Source organism: Toxotes jaculatrix, chromosome 24 (assembly GCF_017976425.1).
Source record: "Toxotes jaculatrix isolate fToxJac2 chromosome 24, fToxJac2.pri, whole genome shotgun sequence".
Lineage (NCBI taxonomy): Eukaryota > Metazoa > Chordata > Actinopteri > Toxotidae > Toxotes > Toxotes jaculatrix.
Window position 1 is genome coordinate 2,372,386 of NC_054417.1, and position 25,094 is coordinate 2,397,479.

Sequence of the window (25,094 nt, forward strand, 5' to 3'; positions counted from 1 at the left end):
GCAAAAGAATCATTAAAGGATCAGTTCGTCCAAAATACAAAACACATCAAAAATTAAGTACATGCATGAACTAGACAGCACAGATGAATGTGTGCATGTGCAGAAAAGACCTTGAACACTGGATGTGAAATATAATATAGCAAAAATCCATTCTACATGAAGTCTGTCCAGAATTATGTGTCATCTACAAACACACTGGGACAGAGCAAATCATGTATGCAAATCAAACCTTTACCTGAACAGTAAAATAATCGCTTATCATCTTCCACTTATCTAGACTATGAGCATGTTTTAGATCAGTGATGTTTTAGCTGCCCGTTATTATTCTGTCGGTGTTGCTTCATTTGAGCTTCATGTCCTCTAGATGGTACTATTCACTTACTAATCCCACTCATGGCCTGCACCTCAGTGTCTGAGACCAGGACCAGTGAACCATCACAGTGTGGTCACGGTTTATTCTTTTAACATCTTGACCAAAGTGCAATGCTCCATTTTTGTGAGGACTGGCTACCAGTGATTTTTCCAACCACCATCAACACCATTAAAAGTGAAATGGAAAAACTGCTTTACAGTGGATTCATGTACTGCCACATGCCCATAACAAAACTACATTTTTATTTTAGTTTCATTTAAACTAAAAGAAGAAAAATTTCAAAGAATGAGAGAGGTTGCTTTGGACTAAAATCTCCTTTGGAGACATCTATTGACCGGAGGGTGTTTGACATCTAATAAAGTCCATCCTTCCATCCATCCATTGCTATCCCAGCTGACACTGGGTGAGAGGTGGGGTGGGAGAACATGTAATCTGCAGATATAAAGGACCCAGCAGACCCTCTTATGAAAGCCTGTTTGAACACTCTTCACATTTCATGTTTTTCACATATGGAACATTTAACATGTGAAAATGTCACATATGCACAGGCACATGTGTCTTTTGTTTTTTTATTTTAATATTTCACACATGGACAATGACATTATATGGATTGTATTCAGTGTTCAGCTGCACAAACAGTGACGTTTCAGTCTTTTGTCCACTAAATTATTCATTTCGTTCTTGGAGTGACAATTTTTGCAGCTTCAAGTGTGAAACATGGCAGACACTGCTGGAAATATCAAATAAATTCACGAGCAATTCCCAAAATAAAGACAATATAATTATATATATTATATATAACACTTTCATTTCCCCGCTTTAAACAGGGCTTCATCAGAACATCAAAGGATGAGAGGTGAAGAGAGACTGATAGAATTTCAAAGAGATGGAGAAAAGGGAAGGTGGGGGGGTGAACTGGCTGGGGGGGAATTAAAAAAAGGGAAAAAGCGAATGGGAACGCGTGTTTAGACTGCGATGCTGAAGCGGGAAAATGTTTGGAGAGAAAAAAGTGTTTGTGTAAGAGAGGAGGAGAGAAAGAGAGAGGGAAGGGGAGGAGGAGAGAGGGATTGCATTGCAGTACACCCGTGCGTAAATGTGACCATCCTCGCACTGGTCCCCTCCATCCCTCCATCCCTCCGTCCTCACCCTTCCAGCCTCCAACGGCTCCTCTCTCCTCCTCTTCGCCGGGATCACCTGCTTGGTGGTCGGTGGTCAGTTTTGGACCGTGGAGTCCAAGGTGTCTCGCATCGGCGCCCTCCTCCAAGGGTTAGGAGGAGCGCCGGGGACCTCATCCAAGTTCCTGCCGGGCTTTGTGTCCACCGCCAGCGAAAGCCATGGCTCGGAGCGCCGGGAGAGACGCGGTTCGACCCGCTCTCGGATGCCAGTGATGCGGGGTCTGATCGCGCCGCAAAACACCTTCTTGGACACCATCGCCACTCGTTTCGATGGGACCCGTAAGTACATCTCTTATCTTTATCTTGAACCCTAATCTCTCAATTTTATGGTGCGCAATGGATGTTTGAAGCAGTTTGCTCACTATGAACTGCTCACTCACTCAGATCCGTTTATTAGTCAGAGCAATATGTAAACTCTGCAAATGCAAAGTCCTCCTCCAGTGACCTGCAAAGTGCTTAATGAGGACTGAGGGCATATGGAGAGACAAACAGGCCACAAACGTGCTCATACTTTGACTGATGAATGAATTATGATGAATGAAAGCACAGACGAATGTTTGACATGTTAAGAATTCATGAAGCGCCCACCTGAGCACCCAGCTTAAAGATGAATTAACCATTGTCTGCTGGTCCCTGGTCTGATGCGAAAATAAATGACATACTTTTGTCATTGTATGCACATTAACGCAGAGGGAGTGAAGTCAACTAAGTCCTTTAGGCCTATTAGATTTTATTTATCATCAGTTCTTATATTAAAAGCAAGTGATAATTTGCCCTTGACAAAAAAAATATTTTCACTTCAAAGTCAACAGACTGGGAAAATAAAACTGGGACATATACATCTCATCTTACAGGAAATACAAATTTGAGAAACTGTTAATGCAAATTGGTGGTTTCCTGACTGTATCTATGGTGATAATATGTTCAGCTGTAACGTACAGTGTTAATGAGTGCGGTGAGTCAGTGCATTAATTACCATTCAAAGGCTCTGGTTTGCAGATTGCAACTGAGAAGCCTCAATCAACGCAAAAAGGTTGCACCTGAGTTCAGCGTGGATTCAATATGCCGTAGCCTTTACTGCAGATTCAATTAGAGATACTTCACATACAGTCACGGATGGATTAACCTGATAGGTGGGCCAAGGGCAAAAAAAAAAAAGCGCTGCTGTGCCCCTGTTCATTGAAGATAGAGGTGGTAAAGCAGGGCCCCATCTACAGCCATCATATCATGTCACACGACTGTGTGGTTAGTTTCCCAAACAAATTTTCAATTAAGCCAGCTGCAGTTATTACAGCTGTTACTTAACACCAACACAAACTAAACCAACACAGCTGTACATCACAGGAAGGTAAATTTAATTTGTGTGGATTCAAGTAGCATTTCTGCAGTGAAGTGCTACTTAATTAGAGGTTGCTGTGGAATAATGAGAGATCTGATCATATTCAGTGGCATCTGTAGGTATGAGACGTTTTCTGTGTCTCCCCCCAAAGGCACAGCTTTATGAGATAGCACTGATTCAATTAGAATTTTTCATTTTGTGTCAACAGTGATCAGTTCTCCTCTAATCCTTAAGTGGAGCAGATTTGCACTTCCCAGTGTACAGTGTTAGGCACAGGACTCTTTCGGCGGAGCAGAGGTTTCACACACTTCATCACGATGCAAAGTAACAGTAAAGCTTAACTCACCTTTTTCTGAACTGTGACATCTAATAAGCAGCAGTTCCTCACGCTCGGACAACCCCGTGTGAAAAAATAAAGTCTAACATAATGCTCATGTTGAGCTCTTCATTCATGATTACACTCGTGTTATTGTCCTCTGGCAGGGGCCATGGTAGAAACAGTCGGGGAATTTTAATGAGGTGCTTCTCCAGCCAAATAACTACATAACTGTACATGTCTGTCTGTGGGGCGCTGCCAAGAAAGTGTTGGTAAAGTGAAGGAGAAGGGTTGAAAAAAGTGTTGGTGCTAGTTCAGGACCAAAAAATACACCGAGCAAAATAAACTGAGATATATTCATGATGCCATATTACAGTAAATCATAAGGAAGTAAAGCAACGGCAGGGAAAACAATGCAGGACATGTTGATTGTGAATGAGTTCTCAAGTACTAAGAGCCAGCTGGAGCAGAACTGTATTTTCAGGTCAGGAGCTGGGATCTTCCATCCTTCGTCATACAACATTAATGCAGCAGGATAGCCAAGGAGACTCCTGGGAATTTCTCTGCTCTTCTTACATTATAGCAGAAAGCTTCAGTCGACCCAGGAATATCTCAATCCACCACATACATATTTATAAGTACAAAGGTTACCAATTTTCACTTTCAAACACAATAAGATAGTAATTCTAATTTAATGTGAGCGAACCTGTTGACAGGTGTGTATTGTCCATCTGCTCACAGAAGAAGAGCCACAAAGCAGCTGAACCTCATGTAGAAAATTCACCAATATTTCATCAGCACTGACTTCAGCTCTAACACAAAATTGTTGAGATGAAATTCAGATTTTTAGAGATGCAGACATTTAGAATGCTGCATTTACAGATGCAACATTTATTTTATAAATTGTTCTATAAAGTCATGTGTGTTTGGTTTACACTATGCATGGTGGTGAATGTGTTATGGCGGGCTGTCGTTGTCACCGTTATCAGTACCAAGGTTTATCAGGGTTTCCCAAGCCGCTCAGGGGCTGAGTCTGAGAGGTTTTGTAGTTCAGCTCGCGTGTTATTACACCTGGATTGTGGTGTGGATGTGACAGGCCTGGCTAGTGCCTGGGGAGTGTGCAGAGAATGAACACAACACAAGAAAACAGGATCGCAGCATAAGGCCGGAGTCGGGGGAAAATGATGGAGGACAGGAAGCGTTTCTCGGTAACCAGATCACGTCTTGGGGGGGCAGAGCGTGCGCATGTATTTATGGGGTTGTCCACTGTGTAACGCAGAGCGAAAAGTGTAACCTTGCACAGGCTGAAAGCATTCGCACAACCAGGTCAGCCACAGTCAGGTCTATAAAGAAATGGCTTTCCCTTCTTTTGGGGTGGAAGAAGCTGAGCAGCCTGCACAGAACCGTGGCCTCCTCACCCCTAACATTCTTCTTAAAGAGGCACAGTAAGAGCAACCATTTTAGCCTTAATTGAAAGCACTGCCCTTGTTTTCATGCAAAATGGGCTCTGTGCTCTTAAATATTAATATATGCCTCTATTCTACCAGTTAATCATCTCAAAAGTACGAGCCTATTTTTCCTGGGAGAAGTGATTCATCAAATCCTGTTATATTCTGTCACACTCTTCAAAATTGCCAGCTGCATCGTTCTTATGTTTAAAATCGTGGACGGCCTCCGTGTCCTGCTGCCTCATAGGGCAGCTTGAATGCTCAGATGGTACTACAGCCATTTCCACATCTATTTAACACACCTGGTGACAACAGGGAGAAGACACCGCCGTCGCAGTTGTCTCCACTCATCCATCTGATTTTTATCACACTTGTTGCATCTCAAGTCCCACAGTGAGCCGATTTTCTTAGGGTTGCAAACCTGGATAAGAAGCTGAACACCAAAAAGCAACAGCTCAACACCATTCTGTTTTGCAGGACTTCATTTTGTCTGTTGTGTGACTGTGATCCATAAGTTGTTGTACTGCTTCAGAGGAAGTGTGTGATTTCCAGTGAGCCTCCTGCACCGAAAGGCAGTTTACTTCCGAGAGGTCTGGCAAGAGCGTTTACACTGGACATGTTTTATTAATGCATGAATTATTAAATTCCATTGTCCCCAGTTCATCTTCATGCAATCGCACTTTCTTTGCATCTCTTCTAATTCGTCTCTCACTCTGTCTGTCCCTCTCTTTCAATCATTCGCTTGCCTGCTCTCTTGTCCTATATTGCTCACATTCTTCAAAGTGAGTGCTCCGGTCTTCCACATTAATTTATGTGTGAACTTTAATGATCTCAGTGGAATGAATGTCTTGGCTGTGTGAGTCACGTATCATACCTGACTCAGTTTCATAATGAATTATTCAAGATTGTCCACATAACTCAGGCTCTCAAACCATTCATCTGAGCTCCTGCTTCCATCGCACTCTGGCAACCGACTTAAATATATTTACATACATGTTTGCTTTTGTGTTTTATATCTTATCTTATAAAAGTTGCCTGCCTGATATACCACATGCATGGGTAACATGAGCAGATATGAGGGGATAAAAAGGATTGGGATAGGGAAGATCCCAAACTCCCACACTGATATTCAGTATGTAAGTGTTTTTATTTGTTTCTACTCTGCACAGAAAAATTCTCATAACCAATGCTAACTATTACCCAAGGCTGAGAATACAAAGAAATTACTTTTATATTCTAAATCCGGGAAATCTGAGCTCTGTGGAAAAGAGAAGCCAAGTTTATTTGCCCAATTCCACACAATGTCTGATAAAGTAGCTGAAAATATTGTACATGGAGACAGAGAGAAGTGGGGAAGACGCATCGGGCGAACAAAGAAAAAAGTCTGATTATTTGAAGAGAACAATAGGTGGGAGATGAAGAAAGAGGAGATGATAGGAAGTTCATTGAAAAGCAGTAAGCATGTCAAATTCTCCCAGAGGAGAACGCTTCAAAGTGAGCGGAATAACGGCAAAGCCTTTCAGAGGTGAACGCAGAGTGAGAATGAACGCTGTGAAAAAAAAACAGGGGGAGTGTGTGTAAAATTTTAATTATGTTTTCTTTGAATTAACATGAAACCTTTGTGAACTTGTAGGTGATGAGCCCGTGGCTGAGTGCAGCATGTAGTGTAAATGTGACTGGACGTGCAACCAAACTGTTGGCAGCCCTTAAAGGCACAGCTCGCCGCTGCAACACGGTGCTTCCTGCTGCCTTCGTTTTTACTCTGAAGCATTATTTTGTTCGAACTTAACAGCTAAAACTCACATGAGGCTTTGAGGGAGTCTATGTATACTTTTAACGGGAGCTGTAGCTGTTGTATGCAAACCGAATGCACTAACCTACTGCCCTACTTTGATACAAGTGATGGATGTTTGTGGTTGTCTGTCTGCTCCCCATCTTTCTTAACAATCCTTCCTCCCTGTTCTGTTCCCTCTCCTGGGGCTTGTCCCTGCTACTTTCCCATCTTTCCTCCCCTCAGACAGTAACTTTGTCCTGGGGAATGCCCAGGTCCAGTCCCTCTATCCCATAGTCTACTGCTCCGATGGCTTCTGTGAACTGACCGGCTTCGCCCGCGGCGAGCTGATGCAGAAGAGCTGCATGTGTCACTTCCTGTACGGCAGCGAGACCAGCGACCGCCTCACCTCGCAGATGCAGAAAGCACTGGATGAACGTCGAGAGTTCAAGACTGAGATCATTCTGTACAAGAAGGGCGGTAAGGCTGATTTGCTGGAGGACACTGTCAAATTGAATCATGTTTAATAGTGATGGTGTCAGTCAAAGGTATATGATCTTTCAGTCAAGTGTGGAACATCTGTGGGTTTCAGGGTATTTTCTGCTTCGGCTGGAATATTCTCATCTCTTTTCCTTGAACAGGCTCCAAGTTCTGGTGTCTGCTGGACATTGTGCCCATAAAGAACGAAAAGAGCGAGGTGGTTCTGTTCCTGGTCTCACACAAGGACATCACCGAAAATAAGGACCTGGACCACGGCAATGAATCTGACACCGGTGAGCGAAAGCATGAACGAGGAAGAGAAAGTGAGGTCCAATTCCACTGTAATTCACACAAAACGATCCAACAGAGGCTCTGCAGCTGGGGCATAGATCTAGCTGCTGACATGACTGGTGATGTTATGGAGGCAGTTTGGGAGCAGTAACTACCCTCTGCCCCAGAGGCATCATAAATACACAGTACTGAAAACTGCTTAAACTGCTTAATGACATGTAAAAACATAACAAAACAGAAAGGTACAAAGGTGTTTCTGCATCAGTTGCTCTGTATATTCAGTGATGGTAATAGATCATTTTATATATTATGTGCTGCTGTTGTTGTTGTACTGGATTTTTTTCTGTTCACTTCATCATCAGTGGTGAATGCTGTCTTTAAGCGAAACACTGTGCCCATTGATTTCCAATAATAAGCTGAGTGGAGGGATTCTAAGATATTATCTGTTCCAGAGCTGATAAGATGACTCACAGGAGCAGGAGTGAATATCCAGTATGGCTCCAACAGTTTAATGCCATTAGGTTGTGTAATGTGTTCTATGGCCCGTTCAGTTTGGATTAGCAGTGTGAGAACCTCGGATTTGTACGATGGCAGTTTCTGCCACACGTCTTCATGTCCCTCTGATTTCGTGTCCTTGTTTTCAGATGAGGAAACAGGCCTGGAGATCTGCCAGATCAGCCGCCCTCCAGGCTTCAACATGGAGCGCCGCCGCAGTCGGGCTGTCCTCTACCAGCTGTCTGGACACCTACAGAAACAGGACAAGACCAAGAGCAAGCTCAAGATCAACAATGTAAGACATGACGTTTGACGCCTGCTGTCCTAATTAGAGTTTCACCTGCTGTTTTTTTTTTTTTTTTTTTAAAGCATGATAGTGATATTTATATTTTTGGAGTCAAAGTTTGACAGAAAATCTTTGCTGCACTTGCACAGAGAAGAGAAAATACAAAATTGTACCACAAGTTTTACATTCATTTCTAAATCAACAAGATGAAAACTTGCAATTTCAGTGACGTTTGACCCTAAAGGGAGGAAAGTAGTTCTCATTAGTCATGTGAATTCATTGAGGGGCTGGCTCATAAGGTATCATGGTCAAGAGATTTCATCCTCTTGCATCAGCTCACATCATTATTAACTAGATGGACATATTTGATTTTGTCGTTAGAGTCCATGTAGATGATGTTCTATATTTTTGAAGGCAACTAATTTTGGAGTAAAGCTGCAAATAAGCTGTGTTTCCTTTTGATGTTTCCATGTTTGACCAATGTATTTAAATGTGCCTCTGAAATATGTATAATACACCACGAGTACTGACGATAAAACATTTATGGTGACGAGCAGAGATCCTTCAAAGTTAAAGGCTTCCAGTGGTAATTATACAAATATATAATACTAACATGGACTCACTATAAATGTCCTTTGTGTGTGTGTTTCCATTAACCATACCCAGAGTGTTCTCGGAGCCAATGCTAACCCGGTCCCAGAGTACAAGGTGGCAGACATTCAGAAGTCCCGTCTCATCCTCCTCCACTATGGTGCGTTCAAAGCCGGCTGGGATTGGCTGATCCTGCTGGCCACCTTCTATGTCGCCGTTACTGTTCCCTATAACGTCTGCTTCACTGCCGTGGAGATTCGAGAGGACGGCGGCTCAGCAGCGCGAAACCCTCCGAGTGTCAGCGACATCTTGGTGGAGATCCTTTTTATCATCGGTGAGGTTGTTTTCTTTCTCCATCATGTTATTTTGCTTTGGTATCAGCTTTGACTGACCCTCACCCTTAAAGCCAATACCAATCTTTCAATCACAGACTTCATTCTTAATTCAATCTTCTCTATTCTTTCATTCATTTCTGTCTTTAAGCCATGCCTCTTAGCTCCGAACTATTTATATCCATTTCTTCTAATATCATGCTGGTTTAAGAGGCAGCTCCCTCCCGCTCAAAATATTCCAATGAATTAGGCCGAGAAACGATCACTCCTTTTTGCACCGCAGTCCTTAATGCCCTCCAACTCCTCCTGACACTTATGAGCTGTATACTAATTCTCCTCTATCTAAACCTGCTGTCTCCCTTCTGGCAACCACAAGTCCACTAATCCCCCTCAAAGAGGGTTTATTAAAGGAAATATTTTTACCGCCTGGATCCCACCATCACAGTTCTATGCTTTCATTCAAGTAAATCTTTGAATGCAGCTTGTTTAAAGGAGTATTATTCCATTGTGGTGTCAACACTTCATCCGACAGCCCAGTGATCCTGCTGGAGTTTTGAAACTCAACACAGATCATAGTTTGAAATATCTAAGAGTGAGCTCTGAATGCAAACTATGACTCAACACGCGCTCAGGAGCGCTGGTGTGATAAGTTGCGTGTTTGTGCGTCAGATATCGCGCTGAACTTCCGAACCACCTATGTGAGCACGTCGGGTCAGGTCGTGTACGACGCCCGCTGCATCTGCATTCACTACGTCACATCCTGGCTGTTTGTGGATCTGATCGCCGCCCTGCCCTTTGACCTCCTCTACGCCTTCAATATCAGTGTGGTGAGTCTCAGACACACACACACACGGGACATAGCAAGTTTTTGGGTTGTTATATACAATGTGTGAGTTGTGAAACTGCATAAATTATATGTGCCTGCACTTTTGTTTGTCTTTAGGTGCAATTTCTGTGTGTGTGTGTGTGTGTGTGTGTGTGTGTGTGTGTGTGTGTGTGTGAGAGAGAGAGAGAGAGAGAGAGAGAGAGAGAGAGAGAGAGAGAGAGAGAGAGAGAGAGAGAGAGAGAGAGAGAGAGAGATATTGGTAGAGGCTCTATTCTCCCTGCCAGTGGTAAAAGACGTCATTCTTCTATCAATAGCACTCTCCTGCTGTTCGACCCCCACTCACCATTGATTTAATAAGACCATGAAAGGGCCTTCAATTGTACAGTGAACAGCACACACACACACACACACACACACACACACACACACACACACACACACACACACTTAAACACAAAATTTGTTCTGCTACAAAAACACAGCAATTGAAACAAAGAGCAAACAAAGCAGTGTTTTTATCTGAAAAAGAAAAATCAACATTTGAATTTCTTGCTCTTTATCTGCTGCACTGGCTTCGAGGGAGCTTCAACAAGAAAGTCATTATTAGGTAACCGGTAATTAAGCTGATGAATGAGTACGCTGACGACAAATTACAGGTGGAGGCAAGTAGATTAGCCAGATGATGTGGAGCGTAGCTGTTATACAGATACAATAGATACAGGACGACTGAGCCACAGAGCAGAGGAATCTGAAGGCTCACAAACACAACTGAACTGTTAAGAGAACAAGGAAATTAGTTCTTTAGAACAAAACTTTGGTGATTTATTAACAAAGGGAAACGGTGATTAGTTTGATTGTTGATTGAGTTTGAAAACCGGAGCTACTTCAATTAACAGACCACTGAATGGGCAGTAAAACAAGCAGGGAATTGCATCTGCAATTAATAGAGAGGTAAGGGAGAGAATCGATGACAGGCAGACGATTGAAGAAGTCATTTTAACCTCAGGACTGCAAGAATTTTTCTAGTTGAGAATAACAATGGCAGTGATTGTCTCTGAATGGCTTCTCTGGCAAAAGCTGCCACTGAAATTAAAGTAACTCTATCTTGAGTTACATTTGGTGTGATGGATTTTTACTTATCCCGTCTGAGCTGCAGGGTTTCGACTTTGGTTTTTCTGCACTGTGAATGAGATGGTGGTGCAGACTCCTCAGCATCACGGCTCCCTATGAGGATGACTGATTAAAATTCTCAGTGTGGATCAGTAATTTCTGATTGCAACCTCCCCTTGGCTCCTGACAGAAAACCTTTGAGATTAAGTATGAAATCGAGTTCAAATTTATCTCACAGGAAGGAATCCCATCCAAATACGCTTCACATTTTAGAAATGTTCTGTTAGATGTGTTCATACCTTAATATATGACTCCTCTCTCCCAGAACTTTGGGGTTCACCTCCTGAAGACGGTGCGACTCCTGCGCCTTCTGCGCCTCCTACAGAAGCTGGACCGTTACTCCCAGTACAGCGCCGTGGTCCTCACCCTGCTCATGTCCACGTTTGCCCTGCTGGGCCACTGGATGGCCTGCGTCTGGTACTTCATCGGACGCAGCGAGATCGAAAGTAACAGCCCCGCCTCCTGGGATATAGGTTTGTGTTTCCGTGCGTGTTGTGCAGCCTGTGAATTACGTGTTATGAGCACTTTTACAATTAACAGGATACAATGGCAAATAGCATAAGTGATCACTACAGTAGTAACATAAACATAAACAGAAAAATAAAAGAAAAACAACATGAAGCCTCTGTGAAAAGCCCTTTACACTAAAACAAAGGTCATCTGTACCATTTTAACTGATCCAGAGCATGAAGACAGGTTTTTATATATTCAGTGTGTGGTGTATGTGTGTGTGTGTGTGTGTCCTTTTACTGAGAAAACACTTCTAATTATGGTGATCTGTCTCCCCCTCCTACTGCGCTCACCGGTGCCAAATAACAGCAACACTGTGAGGTGCACGGCGGTGAGGGTGTTTGTCCTGTTCAAGGGATTTAAATCAGCAACATGGAGTGAGACTGTAGTGATGTGTAAGAATGGCTGATGTGGAAAAGGCATCCATTGATACACAGATGGACACGGGTGACACTGAGCACACGGGGTGACCGTGGCTCAGGTGGAAGCCGTCCATTAACTGTAGGGTTGGTAATTGAGCCACTTAAGCCCAAATTGCTTCCGATGAGCAGGGCAGCTCTCCACCATTCTCGGGTAATGAGTGTGTGTGCAACGGGGAATGGGAGGTTTTTGAAAGGCGCTCAGCTTGAGAAGCATTATATATTTATTATCCCTTTAACTTTGCGCGTTACAAGGCGACTCACACACATTCACATTGTAATGAACAATAAAATGTAGATGCATTGTTCATTACAAGAGGAAAATGAATATTGAGTGTCCAAAATATATTTTTTTCATAAAAAATTCAAAAATAAACTTTTAATATTAAAACTGTAGTAAGTTAATATCACAGCCAGTTCCACTCCATGTTGTGTCTGTGTGCAGTGCTGGTCAAAACACTTCAATTTCATTGGCTGAGACTAATTAATACTTAGCGTCCATTACAGTGGACACTGGGTCTGAATGGTGTTAAACAGTTAAGAATATAATGAGAAAAAAAAGCTGCTGCGTGGTCAAATTAAAAAGCTCGATGAATGATCTGCTGCGTGTGTAGATGTAAATGTAAGATGACATTATCTGAAATGCTGGCGTGCAGCCTGGCCTGTGGTCCCACACACACAAACACCAACACTGAAGTAATTACTCTGCCATTCCAGCCTTGTTACTGCTGCTAATGAAGCCTGCTAGTAAAGGTCATCTAACAAGCATGGGTGCATTCTCATTAAACTGACAAACTCTACCGGACTGTCCCTCTTCCCCCACCAGGCTGGCTCCATGAACTTGCCAAACGCTTAGGAACACCATACTTCCTGGCACCACTGACCTCCCTGTTGGGAGTCTCTGATTCGCCGCAGGGCACCATGACGGCGGGACTGACCAATTACAGCCAGTGGAACGGCTCGGGGCTGGAGTCGCTGAGTGGGGCGGATTTGCTGGGTGCAGGCCAGTGGAACGGCAGCAGGACCAGAGCGAGGACGCCGAGCGGCTCGGGGACGACGCTGAGCGGCGGTCCATCTGTCAGGAGCTCCTATGTGACGTCACTGTACTTTGCTCTGAGCAGTCTGACCAGCGTGGGCTTCGGCAACGTTTCAGCCAACACAGACTCTGAGAAGATCTTCTCCATCTGCACCATGCTGATTGGAGGTGGGTTAGGGTTAGGGCTTTACACACACATGTCAAAATGTTAACTTGGCTCATGAGAGTAAGTCTTTTACCTTATCCGTCTCCTCTGCAGCATTAATGCATGCCGTGGTGTTTGGTAACGTGACCGCCATCATCCAGAGGATGTACTCACGCCGCTCCCTCTACCACACCCGCACCAAGGACCTGAAGGACTTCATCCGCGTGCACCGGCTGCCCAAGGCTCTCGAGCAACGCATGATGGAGTGTTTCCAGACGACCTGGTCTGTCAACAACGGCATCGACGTCAGCGAGGTAGGAGGGAATCACTGCATCAAGAGTGGCTGGAGACAGTCACAAGCAAAGCAAACACATCGTGGACCATCAAACCGACATCAGTCTCCAGTATCAATGTTATGTGGCAAACAAGCGTGTTTCTGAAAATGTCGGACTGTTTTTTGAACTTTCTGAAGTGGGCATACGACCTCTGTGGCTTGGATTGACCTTGTCAGCTACAATGGGATCAACTGGATTGGCTTCTAAAATTGAAAGCGGAAATCCGCTGACTTTGCCCTTCAGGCAAACTAAAGAAACAGCTCAAAGTCATTCAGAGGATTTGGGTTGTTTTGGGTTCTATCACGCTAGGGCAGCTATCTCAATTTCATGGATTAATGGCCACTAAAACCACCCTTGGTGTGTCTTACAAATCTAGATAATCCTCTGTAAAGAGATAATATCATGTTGTGACACAAATACTTTAAGGTAACAACCCACAACTTTTCCTTGTAAAATTTCCCTTTCCCTCACAGCAGCACTTCAGCAGATAATGTTTATGAGAGCTGCTGTATTTGCTGTTATGGGTGAGATGTGAGTAAATGAGCAAAGGCAGAAGACTTAAAACCTTGAAAGGAGCTGTTGGACAAGCATGGATCACTTGTTTGTGACTATGTGGGAAGGTGAAAGGTTTTTATTTTGCCTGTTGTCTTCACCCTCCCACACACTCACATTCAAACGATGACACAGAAAGGAAAGGAGCTGCTAAAAGAGATAGGGACTCTGAGTTTACAGTCATAGTAAACCAATAGTTTTTTGTGTGCCTTTGTTTCACAGCTCAGGTCAATTTTTCTCCCTTCTCACTCCTTTCACAGCTGCTGAAGGACTTCCCCGATGAGCTGAGGGCCGACATCGCCATGCACCTGAACAAGGAGCTGCTGCAGCTGCCGCTCTTTGAATCAGCCAGCAGGGGGTGTCTGCGCTCCCTCTCGCTCATCATAAAGACCTCCTTCTGCGCCCCTGGGGAGTTCCTCATCCGCCAGGGAGACGCCCTCCAGGCCATCTACTTTGTGTGTTCGGGCTCCATGGAAGTACTAAAGGACAACACCGTGCTGGCCATTCTGGGTCTGTATTTTATTACTCTTGTGTTTACGTGTGATTTAAAAACAATTTTACTGAATTTAAAATTTTTAGTTCAGCAAAGTGAAATAATGTCAGACAAACCCCATATCACACAGCCAAGACCACAAAGGTTCAGTACCATGGACAGCACCCATTCCCACAGTCAGAGCAGACTCCACCCAACCAGCTAGTTTCCATCCTTTTGCCCAGAACCAGTTTAGAGAAGGAGGTAAGGACACCGATGGCCTGTGGGGGGTCTGAGTCAATCCTCCTGTTGGGCCAAAAGTCTGAGTGAGTCATTTTTCTACCTGAATCTTGAAGGTCTTCTCTGTCTTGGACCCCAAACCGTAGAAGCCCTCCTAGATTCCGGCAGCAAAGTGACTCGGAAACCGTCGTCTACGACCACGCATGGCGGCAAAACCACCGGAGCCAAGTCATTAAAACCTTCGTCAGCTGCCCAGGAATGGATGTTGTACGACCTCTGTTTAAATCCAGCCACTGCTACAGCTCTCATCTAAGTGTCCCTGCTTCTTCCCTGAGTGAAGATGAAACAGTTTTTTACAGGGAAATAAAATAAAACTCAGCTGATGCAGCTTTAGTAGACAATCTTCACGATGCACTTTAAAGGCACTGATTACCAAAAAGGAGTTTTGTTGCAGAACACAAGACTTAGTTTGTGTACAGGGGCATGAAATTCTTGAGCGAGACCAGAAATCATCTGTTCAATCAAATGCGAACCAATTTGTGAAGCAGGGAGAACAGAGGTTTCAGCATCTCCTCTCGTTGGTCTAATCCTGGAGTCTGGTTAGAGCATTATGAGCAGAAGATGAGAAAGGGCTTTTACCACTGAGCAAGTTATTAGACACCCAGCATTTAATAGCCAGCCAGCCAGCTTTTATGAAGAGGAGCGCAGTGAAGAGCGGCCCAGTGCTGATAAAACCTGCAATCATCCCCATATTAAACTGATCCCGTGGGCAAACAATTCACACACCATCGGGTGAAAGATGGAGTGTAACCCGGGGATTGATGGGACAGTTTTGGGAGCTGCCAGGAGCCGTACATGAAATCCATAAACAGCACTAATGTCGGTATTAATGAATGAATTTATGTGTTTGTTTTGCCACTTAGCAGCAGTGGAACAAACTGTAAACACAGCATTGACAAATGATCACCTCATAAAGTTGTTATGGCGACCGTGTGAGCAAACAGTTGCACATATAATTGCAAAATTAACGAAATGCTGCACGTCTCCAATACGTGAGTTGATTAAACAGCCTGAGCCAGAAGCCTGCTTCAGTGCCATTCCTCCAGAATAAGAGTCTCTCCAGAGCCTGGTCCTACAACGCATACACTGACACGCCCTCCACGCTGCATCGCACGGATGAAACAGAATAGAGAAACGCAAACAGCACTGGAATCAGTTCAGGTCCATATGAAGCAGAGGGAGCAAATTGGCAACACCGGTTTTCATATTAATTATCTATCTGGTGTAAATAATGAAGGGACTGCTGCCTACAGAGGGAAGAGGGAGAACTCATTAGCATGATGTACCTGCTGTGTATGTACAGTAACACACATGCATGTGGGTATTGAAACATGCACGAACACGCATATTCTCCTCCTCGCCCTCCTGTGTGTCTTTGTGTTGTTCTTCTACTGCCAGAAACAAAGCTGCACACACACACACACACACACACACACACACACTATCTAATAGGCACCCGAACAGTTTTGCTTTCTCCCTCATGCATGTGGATCGTCACACATTGCTCACACACTCTATTTTTCTTTTTACAATTTGTCCTGCCTGCACTCTCTCTCTCTCTCTCTCTCTCTCTCTCTCTCTCTCTCTCTCTCTCTCTCTCTCTCACACACACACACACACACACTCTCAAATTGTTTTGGCATTGCCACTTTGGATTTACAGCTCTGGAGAAGGCAGCGAGGTAGAGAGAGGGAGCAGAAATAAAAAGAGAAAAAAGAATAATGCAGACCTTCCAGTCTAATCTGCAGCAGTCCGTCTGTATCCCACAGTGTATGCTCCAACACTAATATGAGATTGTCTAACCAAACATGTCAGTCCCTCTGCTCTCCGTGTCCTAGGCTGAACAATTTGACAGTTAAAGTCAGAATATAGGAGCATAATTGCACCAGTGTGTGCAGAGGTTATTTTTAATAACCACACTGGGTTGACTGGGCATCACCCTTATACTATGGCTCCTGGTCTTATTCCATATATCACAGTCTTGGAGCGACTGACTGAGAACAGTCTGTTCTATTAAAGTCAATAAAAACTATGTAAAAGGAATTTGTGTCTCTGTTTTCCAGGTCGGGGCGACCTGATTGGCTCTCACTGTTTGACGCAAGAGGAAGTGATTAAGACCAACGCCTGCGTGAAGGCCCTGACCTACTGTGACCTGCAGTACATCAGCCTCAAAGGCCTCCGCGAGGTGCTCGGTCTGTATCCCGACTACGCCCAGAAGTTCATCACTGAGATCCAGCACGACCTGACCTACAACCTGCGGGAAGGACACAACACGGAGGTACGATGTTGACCGGTGTTGAACTCAGAGACGGTGTCAGCAAAGTTTTGCATTATCATCCATCCATCCATCCATCCATCATCCATCCATCCATCCATTTCCTGCCACTTATCTTGTTGTGGTGGGTACAGCCGAAGCAAAGGATCGCAGATGTTCTTCTCCCCAGCCACGTCCTCCTGCTTCTCCTGGGGGATACCAAGATGTTCCCCAGCCAGATGGGATGTGTGATCCCTCCAGCGTGTTCTGGGTCTGCTCGGGGTCTCCTCCCAGTTGAACATGCTGTGACAGATCTTTATCAGATGCCCAGACAACCTCATTTGGCTCTTTTCAACAAGATGGACCTCGTGGATGCCTGAGCTCCTCATCCTGTCTCCAGGAGTTGACCTGGACACACAGAGGAAAGTCATCATGGCTGCTTCTGTCTCTCAGTCTTTCAGGCCATGACCATGGCTGAGGACTGGATACAGATGGGCTGGTAGACTGAGAGCCCACTGCTGATGCTCTACCAGTCTGCATGTGGAGCTCCATCATGAGAACATGTGAGGGTACTTACGGCAGCAGCTCACCTCCAGTGAAGAATCTGTATATGAATCATATACACATCTTTCATTATTAAAAATGATCATATGATAAATACGCCTTAAGGAAAATTCTGGGTAAGATCCACTTACTTAGACGTTCTGTTTTTCAGCTCAGTCTCAGCTGTGCAGTGACCTCCTCCACCCAACATTTTACGCAATGCCGGAGTGATGGCTTTGCACTTGAAAAGGATTAGCCATCTGGACTGGGAGTGAGGAGGAAGCCACGGCTTCTGCTTGAGATGCGTCCAACAGATAAAGACATGAGCTAAACACGGACGATTCAGATGCCAACGATTTACAGATGGATCTCAGCTGTAGTGTACACATGAATAACCAGCGTATACTGGAAATAACTAAGTCACATTTTCACTGTGAGTAAGCCTGTTAATTAGAGCAGAGATGCAAGAGAAACATCAGGAGACGAGTCAGTAGATCACAATAATTCACTGACTTGTGTTTTGGCTTGAGTATATGGGACCACAGCATTAATACCATAATGCACCTTGACAGGTTCCCAGTGATAAGTGCAACATTATACACTATAACTGGTAACAATACTGGTCATTCCTGCCTGATTATAGCATTAATATATAATATTATTTGTGCGTTTGTACATAATCTGTACAAAAATTGAAGTGTAAAAAACAACATGTTGTGGTTTTATGGGGATTTCGTGACGGAGCATTTCTTGGCAGTTGCAAGCAAAACTAAATCTTAGTTCAAAAATTAAATCCTGAAACAGTCCTGAAAGGCAACATCGGGTTTGTCAACAGTACAAAGTCTTTTTTTTTTTTTTTTTTTTTTACAGTACCTTTAAAATTACAGTATAAGCACAGCTGCAGTGCAGAAAGAAATAACACTACATTAAATAAACAACACTAGTTACTTGAAAAAAGCCTGAACATTAAACTATGCATTCGCTTGGCATGAACATAAAACTCCATGTAGCTGTCAGCACCTCTCACACACACACACACATATGTGCATGTACAGCAGTAGTGTGTTCTCCACCAAGCGTGGCGTGGGACTAAAAATAGCGCTGTGAGATGAGGGGGGTGGGGGTGGGGTCATCCCTGGCTGGATAAATATAGAGCAACAACCAGATGGAGACGAGACAAGAAAACATCAGGATGAAAGGAAGCTGCAGGGGGAAGGAAGAAGAAGAACCTCGCTGATATTTGCATTCACGTGCCGACACACAGACAACACACACACACACACACACTGCAGACATTCACACATGCAGCATCACACTGTGCCACAGCAACATACCATAACACAGCATATTTGTCCTTGCTGAAGGATACAGAGGGGTATTCAGGCCAAACACACACACACATGTCCACACGCATGAAACACACTGTGAGTCGGGTTGTTTAACTCACACATTGTAAATGGCCACATATGAACATGCAACATCTCTCACATGCAACACACACCCACAAAGACACACACATAACTGCCTGATGCCCTTATTGTGGCATGCTGCATATCAAGGGTTGCACGTGCTGTATACACACACACACACACACACACACACACACAGAAATTCCAAACAGTCCCTTCTCCGCTCAGATCCCTCCAGGCAAACCTCTGCTAAAATTAAACCTCTGTGATCTAAAAATACCAGCCGGGCACGTGAGCCAAAGACTGGATGGAGAAGAGACAACAAAACGGGGGGAGAGAAGGGGAAGGGTGATGGTGACAGGGGAGAAGAGGAGGGGAGGGGAATAAAAAAGGGAAAAAGAGGAGATGGGATGTTTGCCAGTGTTTTAATCGGCTTTAAATTTCAGCCCAGAGAAGGTGCAGGAAATATTGCTCTAATAGCCTTCCCCCAAATACATGTATCAGCCACCAGCAACAACATGCTGACTGCAGGAATTTTATTTTGAAAGGCCAGTCTGTTTAGGCAGGACTTGTTAGGGTTCATTAACATCTGGAAAGGTCATCCATGTTTTGCTCTTTGTTGTTTTTTTTTTTGAAGGACTGCAGGTCTCTGCGAGTGAATGCTGTTTGCTGGGTTTTGAATGAGAAGAGCTGCTGATAAAATGAATGGATGTCAGTGCCATTGCAGCCATTGAGAACAGCGACTGTTCACTCTCAGTGATGCCTCTAAATAGCTCAGCAGCTCCACCATGTGGTCAAAGAGCTCCACCACCTCAAAGCTGCAGTTATTTGTGACCTCTCTCTGATTCCATGCTACCTACAGCAGGTTCTGAGTGTGTAGAGTGTTTGCACTGGAAAATACTGAAACATGTGCTTGTGTTTAATTATGTGGCACAGGTATCATGGAGGTGTTTTTCTATGGCTGTGCATCTTTCTCTGTTCTACACTGATGGTTAAACTTTCATCCTCCAGGCAGACTGCGAGAGCAACGGGGGGATCATGAAGAAGCTTCCCTCCATCAAGGAGGACGAGGAGGGATCAGGGTCTGAGGGGGAACACTCCCCTCTCCCCAAGATGCCCAGCCTGGGAAGGCTGAGCCGAGGCCTGCGCTCCCCCCTGCGCTCCCCTCTGCGCTCCCCTCTGCTGCCGCCGAGACCCTTCAGACCAGCAAGCGATCAGACTCGGCCCGCCAGCCTGCAGGTCCCTGTGGTGAGCTTTAGCTGCCTGCAGTCGGACCTCAGCCCCCGGTAGGGAACCATTCACTGATTTATTGACTGTGTGCTTAGTGTTGGCTTGGAGTTCATTAAGTGGCAGCAAGTAATTCTCAGCGGGAATTCCACTTGCACTCATTGTAATTTATGAAATTACACAAACTGTCTACAGGCTTATTTGCATTGAGCCCCTGGGGAGGCAGCAGCAGACGCTGGGCTGGAGAAATCATTTTATACTGGAGCAGCTAAGCAACGATGCACACACACATGAACTGTGTCACTGTGTCGGATACTTATGCTTTATTCTCGTGTTATATTCTCATATCAGAGTCTGGTTGGTCATTAGTATGCAGGTGTGTGCAGCCTCTCCTCAGCACTCCATCATCTGCTCTCACTGAGTAACCTTTGACCTGCTGACTGTCGCCAGCTGGATAACAAGTGCTCTGTTCAGTATACGAGTCATGATTGTGAATTTGACATATTGATGAACTTTGTAGAGTTCATTGATTAACGATTTGTTAACGCTCGCCTGTGAAAACACTTCTACACGTGACTGTGTTGGTTTCTCTGTGTTTGTTGCATGTTTTGTAGAAGAGTTAAAGTTCAGAACTGAGACATTCCTCAGTCAGAAAACACGCAATCTCCTCCCGACAGTGCCTGTCTCAATTACTTGTTGTCCCTCCTCCTGTCCGTCCTCAGGTTTGTGGACGGAATCGAGACAGAAAACCACAGTGCGGCAGCTCAGAAGTTTGATTTTTCTCCCAGCGCAACTCAGAGTTTCTCACCCAGCCCTGATCCAACTACCTCAGGTGAACACACACACACATGCATACATCAGGCTGGACCACACTCCACGTCTGAGTTTTAAAGACATATTATTGAATGAATAAGTAAACTATTGCTAATCATCAGCAGCTGAAGCTGTTATTCACTCAGTATTTATGCATGTGTGTGTCCACAGGGGCCCATGATGATGGTGACACCATGCAGACTATTGCAAAGCTAAAACATGAGGTAAGGCTGCTGATGCTAGTGTTACAGAGAAAAGCTGTTATTGTTGTGAGAACACACACAGACTGATGACTCTCCCGTTGGACTCCCTCCTCTCAGATGAGCGTCCTCTCCCGTCAGGTGACGGCTGTGAGTCAGGAGCTGCAGGAAATGACGCGTCTTCTCAAACCTCTCCTCCACAATCCCGCCGCACTGCTGATCCCCAGTGCTGTGACTCCGCCTCCCAGCATGTCCTCACACAGCTGCTCCCCGGGCCCGCCCCTTCTTACCCAACATGCACCTGTGGACAGCTCAGACGATCCAAATCCTCCACCCACCCTGGTACCTGAAGCGTCCTCTCCTCAGCTGAGCATGAAGGTGATACAAGGAGAGTTTGATCCACTTCAGTGTTCACCCTCACAGACCGTCTCCTGCCATTATCCTCCTTTTCCTCATCAGACCAGTACGACTCCTCCAGTCTCTCATTGCTCCGCTCCCCCGTCACTCAACAGCTCTCCCCATGAGCACAAAGTTGTGCCACATCCCTGCTCATCCTCCTCCATCCCTTCTCTGTCTTCATCGAGCCACCCGTCATCCATCACCCCTCTTTTGGTAGACTTATCCGGATCTGGTAGTGAGCCACAAACACAGCCTCAGTCCCATCTCCAGCTCCTGTCCCAGTCTGAGTCCCAGCTCCAGTTCCAGGCACACATATCCCCATCCTACCCTCACTCCCTCTCCCAGCCTCACCTCCAGCCCCTTCTCCAGCCCTCCAGCATGGAACCACACCCCCGAGAACCCCTCCTGAACCTGGAGGAGGTGGAGTGGGGTGAGCACGTCGCCCAGCTCAGCTTCATCGATGAAGGACAGCCGTCGGTGTGAACAAAGAAGAAGAAGAAGAAGAAGACCCTGACACCGGCCCAGGACTGACTGACAGGACCAGCATGCCACACAACTTACTGCATGACGAACGTTTGCCTAAAGTTTGGCCTGTGAGCTACGATGTAAATACATCGATTTTAAACTACTATTATAAACTATGATCATGATCACCAGGTATACGCAGATCTGATAATTAAAGAGTTTGTTTTACAGATTCACTTTGATGTGTCTGACACTTCTGATTCACTGCACGCTGCACACACACTGCCAGACACTCACACAAAAAAAGTGGTTACTCAATGAGCCGTCTGAAAGACTGGACAGTGGGGCAGAGGGAGCCCCAGTCCACCGGCTTGCGGTACTCGCCTTTCTCCAGCAGGTACTGGCGGCCCTTGTAGTTTGGGTGCTCATAGAAGACCCACCAACCTCCCAGGACCCTGCAGGAGTGAATCTGCCTCCAGTGGAACTTCTCCAGCACAGAGGGGCAGTCCTCAGTGGCTTCAAACACCTGGCCGTCAAACTCTCCTTTATTGTAGAGCTGGATCATGTAAGGATCTCCACTGGCCTGAGTGAAGATGTTACAGAGGAAGACAGCAGGTAGAGAGGAGGAAAAAGAGAGAGAAAGATTAGGGGTTGGAGATTTAATGATAATATGATGATAATAATGATAATAAAATACATGGTGCAAACATGAAGAGGTTTGGTGGGGGTTGGATGCACATTTTGGTGGAAGAGGGGGTAGAGAGGTAGAGCGGATGAGTCTGTGGTCGTAGGCTTACAAAGTGGATCATCTTGCAGGAGCTGACTCTGTCACTGAAGCCAGCCCAGCTCTGGTAGTCCCTGTACTCGCCTCCGGTCAGGACGTACTGGTAACCCAAGAAGTTGGGTCTCTCGTAGATCACCCAGGTCCCACTCTCCACGCGGGCCGAGTTACAGCGGCTCAGGTAGGAGTGGAAGTCGGAGCAGTCACCGTCACACTCATACCTGCGACCCTGGTAGTTCTTGTCCTCATAGAAGATGATCTAAGGGAAGGTACAATTATCTGATATTAAATCATTCAAAAAGGTCAGCTGATGATCCTTGATGCTTCTCTCATAAACTTTACTCTAAGCCTTTGATCAACAGTCATTTATAGTCCAACTCTGAATTTCTCTTCTACCCACCCTGCTCATCTTGGGACTCTGTGCTCCTCCTTGTGGTCTCCCTCGAATGTGTGTGTTATATAATATAAATACCCTGTGTGTGTGTGTGCTCATACGTGCGCTTGTTCTCTTTTATACCTGCCCAGGCCTCTGCAATTGAGACAACTGCTTTGTCATGAGAATGAGATCCAAAATTTTGAGTCAGTGGTTCCATTGCGAGTCATGTTTTCCAGAAAGAGGCTGTGGGATTACTCTGCATAAAGACCTCAACCACTGACCAGCTGTAAACACACGACACACAAATACGCACAAACACACTGACATTAGTACAAACATTATGGATCTCTATTTGATGATCATATAAATTCTACATTGCAGTGGTTGTTTAAAACAGTTGGCAAAACTTTGTGCCTTTTCATGCACTGAGGGAACAAACACATGGTCTCAGCTCTGTGTGTGTGTGTGCGTGTGTGTATGTGTATGTGTATGTATGTATGTGTGTGTGTGTGTGTGTGTGTGTGTGTGTGTGTGTGTGTGTGTGTGCGCGCACCATCATCATCCTCAGCAGCAACACTGAGCCGGGACACACAAAACACGGGTGATGTGGGAACCTGAAGCCTCCAGTGGACTTCTCATTGAAGCAGTTCCACCTGTCAAAATGACCAACATTAGCATGTTAATGAATTCATGTTGTCGGTGACAGAGAAGGAGAACATGCACATTTTAATTTAACTTTTTCTAAACCATGTCTAATTTTAAATGTTTGAATAATTAGGCTGAGACTTCCTGTGATTAAGAAATGCACCACAGTGTGGCGACATTTCCACAGTGGAACGACAACAAGAGGCTCCTCTGTCTTCCTCTCACAAGTCCAGTTTATGCTCAGTGGGATGAAATTAGAAAACAAAGCAAATATAGATTAGCATAAATATTAAACATGAGATGGTTTCAGCTCCTCAGATGTCAGAACTGGCTGCGGTTTTTTTTTGTCTTAACATCATAAAAAAATCAAATGTTTTAGTAAGAACATATAAAGCCCCACATGGTAGTGTGAGACTATAAATGCATGCAGGCCATCAATATTTGCTGTTACAGGTAATAGGAGCTGGCTTGTTTTCATTGGAGCCTTGTGAAAGCACTCTTTAATTGCAATGCATACCATTACACACACACACACACACTTCTTACTCATGGTGAGGGACTTGTGGTTAGCTGTCAAAGACACTTAAGATGATGTAGGACAGACAAGTGTTGGCAGTGTGCACACAAACACACACACACATACACACAAACCACAGAGGAGGAGCGGCAGGAAGGCAGACAGGCTGAGGAGTAATGATAGGTGACTATTCTTCCATCTAGAATAAATCAAGGAACGCTGACCACTGCCGCTGAAATCCAGGCCCTGCTGTTTGGAAAGACACACAAATAAACATATAAGTGATGGATGGATGTATGTGAAATACATTCTCAGGAAAGTCCAAGCTTTTATCTGCTTTTCTTGAAGAAAAATTGTAGTTATTCTTTTGAGTTTCATCAGGTAAGATTTATCTGCACTGTGGTCTACAAGGCTTCAGACAGGTAGGAACAGCATGGAAATACAGGCCTCACTTTGCTACAGCAGAGATACTAAGTCCAAATTTAATCTTGTCTTTTATTATTTTAAAAATAAAACTAAAATATAGTTATCTAAAATATATCTTACATATAAGTTTATGCCCCGCCCTAATTGGTTTCACCTGTTGCCCACTGCCTTGTGTATTTAAGTCTCGTTTAAGTCTCCCCAAGTCCTTGCCCCCCCCCCCCCCCCCCCCCCCGTGACAAGGTGATAATGCTGGAGTTAGGGCAATGGTTTATTGTAATGAAGGAGGAAGGACTGATGAGGATAGGATGGTTTGCCTGGAACGCTCAACTCGGGGCAATAAATTCCCTGAGGCATATTTCTGTCCTGTTCAATCCTTT

At 44.8% G+C, this 25,094-nt stretch overlaps 2 protein-coding genes across 2 annotated transcripts; one reads left to right on the plus strand and one right to left on the minus strand.

The window, feature by feature from the left end:
- The first annotated feature begins 1,751 nt into the window (after positions 1-1,751).
- Positions 1,752-21,990, plus strand: LOC121177851 (potassium voltage-gated channel subfamily H member 3-like). Its single transcript, XM_041032230.1, has 15 exons — positions 1,752-1,827; positions 6,669-6,902; positions 7,064-7,195; positions 7,838-7,983; positions 8,641-8,899; positions 9,567-9,724; positions 11,159-11,366; positions 12,649-13,026; positions 13,118-13,317; positions 14,151-14,400; positions 16,726-16,940; positions 19,880-20,154; positions 20,818-20,927; positions 21,080-21,132; positions 21,229-21,990. The coding sequence occupies exons 1-15, from the start codon at positions 1,752-1,754 to the stop codon at positions 21,988-21,990; spliced, it is 3,456 nt and encodes a 1,151-aa protein (XP_040888164.1).
- Positions 21,991-22,282: 292 nt separating this feature from the next.
- Positions 22,283-23,162, minus strand: LOC121177949 (gamma-crystallin S-like). Its single transcript, XM_041032396.1, has 3 exons — positions 23,154-23,162; positions 22,770-23,012; positions 22,283-22,555 (listed from the first exon to the last, which is right to left on the minus strand). The coding sequence occupies exons 1-3, from the start codon at positions 23,160-23,162 to the stop codon at positions 22,283-22,285; spliced, it is 525 nt and encodes a 174-aa protein (XP_040888330.1).
- Between the last annotated feature and the right edge of the window lie 1,932 nt (positions 23,163-25,094).